Source organism: Leiobunum rupestre, chromosome 7 (assembly GCF_980474605.1).
Source record: "Leiobunum rupestre chromosome 7, qqLeiRupe1.1.hap1, whole genome shotgun sequence".
NCBI lineage: Eukaryota > Metazoa > Arthropoda > Arachnida > Opiliones > Sclerosomatidae > Leiobunum > Leiobunum rupestre.
In genome coordinates, this window is record NC_143390.1 from 37083496 (window position 1) to 37087242 (window position 3747).

The 3747-nt window shown below is 35.5% G+C and overlaps 1 protein-coding gene across 1 annotated transcript; it reads right to left on the reverse strand.

Moving 5' to 3' along the window:
- Positions 1-1235: 1235 nt before the first annotated feature.
- Aos1 (SUMO1 activating enzyme subunit 1) lies at positions 1236-2931 on the reverse strand. The gene is made up of 9 exons (XM_090181274.1): positions 2778-2931; positions 2519-2630; positions 2382-2438; positions 2047-2306; positions 1925-1991; positions 1762-1864; positions 1557-1704; positions 1420-1489; positions 1236-1347 (listed from the first exon to the last, which is right to left on the reverse strand). Exons 1-9 carry the CDS (start codon positions 2849-2851, stop codon positions 1258-1260), a joined length of 981 nt encoding a protein of 326 aa, XP_090037400.1. The 5' UTR covers positions 2852-2931; the 3' UTR covers positions 1236-1257.
- Positions 2932-3747: the final 816 nt, after the last annotated feature.

Sequence of the window (3747 nt, forward strand, 5' to 3'; positions counted from 1 at the left end):
TTCACTTGTTTTTATTACCAAAAGCTTCGTGCTCTCCAAAGCACAGTCATTCTGGTGAAAGATCTTCCTCAACCACTCCCCAGTTGGGGCATCCCCACACAGGTAGGTTATGGCACCTGCGGCCAGGTGGAAATTTCTGATAAGAGGGTTGGGTAATATCCGAAGATGACCCAGACTCCTCATCAAGCCGGGTACTGCTGTAAGCAGACCCTGGCTCATTTTGTTTTTTAGAATTCATGAACGATCCCACGAGTATGGAGGAAAGTAAAAGGTCACCACCCGGTAGTCCTCCTTCCGAGTGGAAGGCTAGTTACAACCATGTTTTTGCTTCCCCAGTACCAGTCAGCCCTCATCATAATACCTTACACCTTGGCTTAAGGAAGAAGTAGAGCCTTAGTTGGCGAGCATGAAGGGTTGCCTCACCATCTGTTACTCAGTGGCAGTTTATGGAAGGGAGTAGTATCATGGTGGTTACAGGCCTACTCTTAGGTCACTGCCAGCTAAATAGACATCTGCATCTGATTAACATCAGTGAGAATCCTATGTGCAGGGCGTGTCTTGCAGAGGAGGAATCTTCCTCTCATGTCCTTTGTGTCTGTGATTTTTATGCAGCTCAAAGGTTTGAGCATCTTGGTATGCACAAGTTAGAAACGAGAGATCTTGCCAATATCTCGACGAAGCAAATCTTGAGCTTCATTTTGGAGACTGGGCTTGTCTAAAACGCTGGGCTGCACAATGTACCTATGGTCCAAGTGCTACGTTGGGTTTGACCCAACCATCCAACTCCTACTAATAATAATAATATATAATGTGTTTGGTATAAAACTTATCAGGTTTCGATTTAGCACATTACGTTGGGTTAAAGCCATTTCTACATAAATAGTGATGGGGAATACTTTTATAATTGGAACCAATTTTCTATCTTTAATGGTTCTCGAGATACATTTTGAATGACCTTGAAGACATGGTTAATTGTTGAATAAATAATCTGCTAGGCTAATACCCAAGGCACCACTTTAGGCCCAAGTTAACGCCATTAATTAAGCTTTATACACTTAAAATTTCAAATTCGTACTTAAATCACATTGAGTTATTAGCTTTGTTTTGTTTTTTAATTAACACAATGAATATGAAATCTCTATAAATGAACTAGTTTAATAGTATGTGGTAATAAGAAAAATTAATGGCTCAGAAATTCTAATGAAATGGAAAAAATGTACACAATTACACAAAAGAATACTTAAAAAGTCTTGACATTTATTTTCCAACACACTCAATAGATCCCACACAAGCTTCACCATCAAATAAGAAAAAATTTCGAATAGGTTGATCTTTTCCAGAAACTGCCTAAAAAACACAAAAATTTAAAGAAAATAAGAAAAAGTTTAAACAAAAACCTCTAAAAAGTAATTATTATACTTTTATTATGTCCTGAGCTATCACGCCACCCACTACAGCACACACTGGACTTAATTCACCAAAAACATTCCTATAAAATGTAATAAAATAATGTTAAAAAAATACACCCCTTTCGTAAAATGTTTAAAATTTAATACTGTAAACAATCATCAGGAAGACGTTTGCCATCGACACCCAATTCTTTTAAAATTTCTTCCTTCAAATTGTTGAGGTCTTTCATATCCTTTTGTAAGCCTCCATCAGAAATAGGAAACCTCTTATGTTGCTCCATGAATTGTAACATCACTTAAATAAAATATTCAAATATAATGCTAAATTTAAATAAGATTTTTTCATATTTACCATGAACAAGAAATAAAACTGGGGAAGTTTTCTTATCTATCCCTGATCCAACTTTCCCAGATTTCACAGAAAGAGCTTTTTCCAGTGTAGGATAATCTACAACCTACAAAATAAATTAAGAAATTGTGTTGAATAATAAAATATATTAAGACAAAAAATTTACTTTTTGTTGCATTTCTGTAGTTTGATCTTTTGCACTTTCTCTATCCTTTGCTTTTGTCTTAACTTCCCTATGATAATGAGTTACTTAAGAAATATTCATATTATATATGTATTGTTACTTACTCAACGTAAGTATGTTGTAATCCCAAATTAACAAATCCATAGCCATAGCAGCCCCAAACATCACCAGAATAAAATTTTATTTGATTTTTCCTACAAATTTGGTCTAGGCGCAGGAGGCTTGAGGTTGGTTCACCAGTCACACAAATAACAGTGAACGAATTAAAGAAATCATCACTCTTTGCTGAAAGAGGCTCTTTGTCTACTTTGATCACAACCATAGGGTTCAGAGATTCAGCTGCTTTTTGAGATGCTTCAGCGCGCTGTGAAAATTAATACCACATTGTTAACTGTTATTACGTTAAAATGTGCATTGCGCAAGTGTAAATGAAACTAACATTTTTTCCCATTTCACCTTCACTGAATAAAAATTGGCCTCTATCGCCTTCGGTGACCTAATAATTTAAAAAAAAAAAGATATTTATCAAAACAGAGGGAAAAAATCTTTGGTAATTTACAAACATTAACTTCTAACATTTTTGTGATCAAGAAGCACAACTTCCTTGACACCCGCTAAGACTAGATTTTTGGTAATTTCTGCACCCAGACCTCCAAGCCCGGCTATTAAAATAGAAGCCGCCCTGAGTCTAAAAGATTTCAAATAAACAACCACCATGGTCAAGTTTTTTGTCAAATCTTGTATTAATAATATCTGATAATATAGTCAAATCCTAATCCTTCGATGTCTAAGCCTTGGTTTATCAATTGGAAGGTTTCTGGTTCTCAGTTCTCACCGTTTTTGAGCATCAAGTCCCCATAATCGAATTTGACGATCATAAAGAGCCGCTTCATCTTCTGTTATATTCATAATAAAAAGTTCCGAGTAAAACGAAAATATTAACAAACTAATAATTTCCGGCAAGACGTGGGTACCAAATGTGAAGCTAAAACCAATGAGGTAGAATAAATAGAGATCCAAATCCAGCGTTGCCAGTTCCTGAAACTAAATTATCGTACCAGAGCCTAAAAATTATCGATTTCAGAAAAATATTATCGTACGGCTGAAAACTGGCCGTATATTTGAATTTTGTTTTAAACATTGACGTTAAACTTGTGAAATCAAAATATTTAATAACCCTTAAAGTTCGACCGATTGAAAACGATTGTAGACCATTCGTCCGAATGTACCATTCAACCGAATTCCAATCGACCGAAAACCGCGTTTTGCACGGTTTTCATTCAATATACCGTTAATGATACATATTTACATATCGTAGGTTACGTGACGATAGTATATCTAATTTGGACTAAACTATGTCTTAAATATTTATTATTTCGTACCGACGTGTATTTTTAGACCTTTTTCCCTTGAAATTTGATATTTTCCGGGTTTAATTTTGGAAAATAATCTTGATAAGACCCGACGTGAAATAGTTGCCTACCATATCTAACCTAACCCAACCTAACCTAACCTAACCTAACCCAACCCAACCCAACCTGAACTAACCTAACCTAACCTAACCTAAGCCAACCTGAACTAACCTAACCTAACCTAACCCAACCTGAACTAACCTACCCGAAGTGAAAACGAACCAGATTTAAATTCCCATTCAACTGAATCCCGCCATGTTGGGCTATAAACGAAAATACTTTTCGGTTCAATGGGATTCGGTCGAACGGGATACGGTTCAATGGTATACAACCATTGAAAACTTATGTTTAAAAGTAATGTTTAACTGGTTTTCAGTCAATTTAAAAAATTTC

What these genes read in the sequence shown, in the direction of transcription:
- Aos1 (XM_090181274.1), bottom strand. Translation starts at nt 2,851, where the DNA reads ATGAATATAACAGAAGATGAAGCGGCTCTTTATGATCGTCAAATTCGA. An exon ending in TGCTTCTTGATCACAAAAAT is followed by an intron (nt 2,439 to 2,518) that starts GTTAGAAGTTAA and finishes TTAAATTATTAG; the next exon opens with GTCACCGAAGGCGATAGAGG. An exon ending in AAGGTGAAATGGGAAAAAAT is followed by an intron (nt 2,307 to 2,381) that starts GTTAGTTTCATT and finishes TAATTTTCACAG; the next exon opens with CGCGCTGAAGCATCTCAAAA.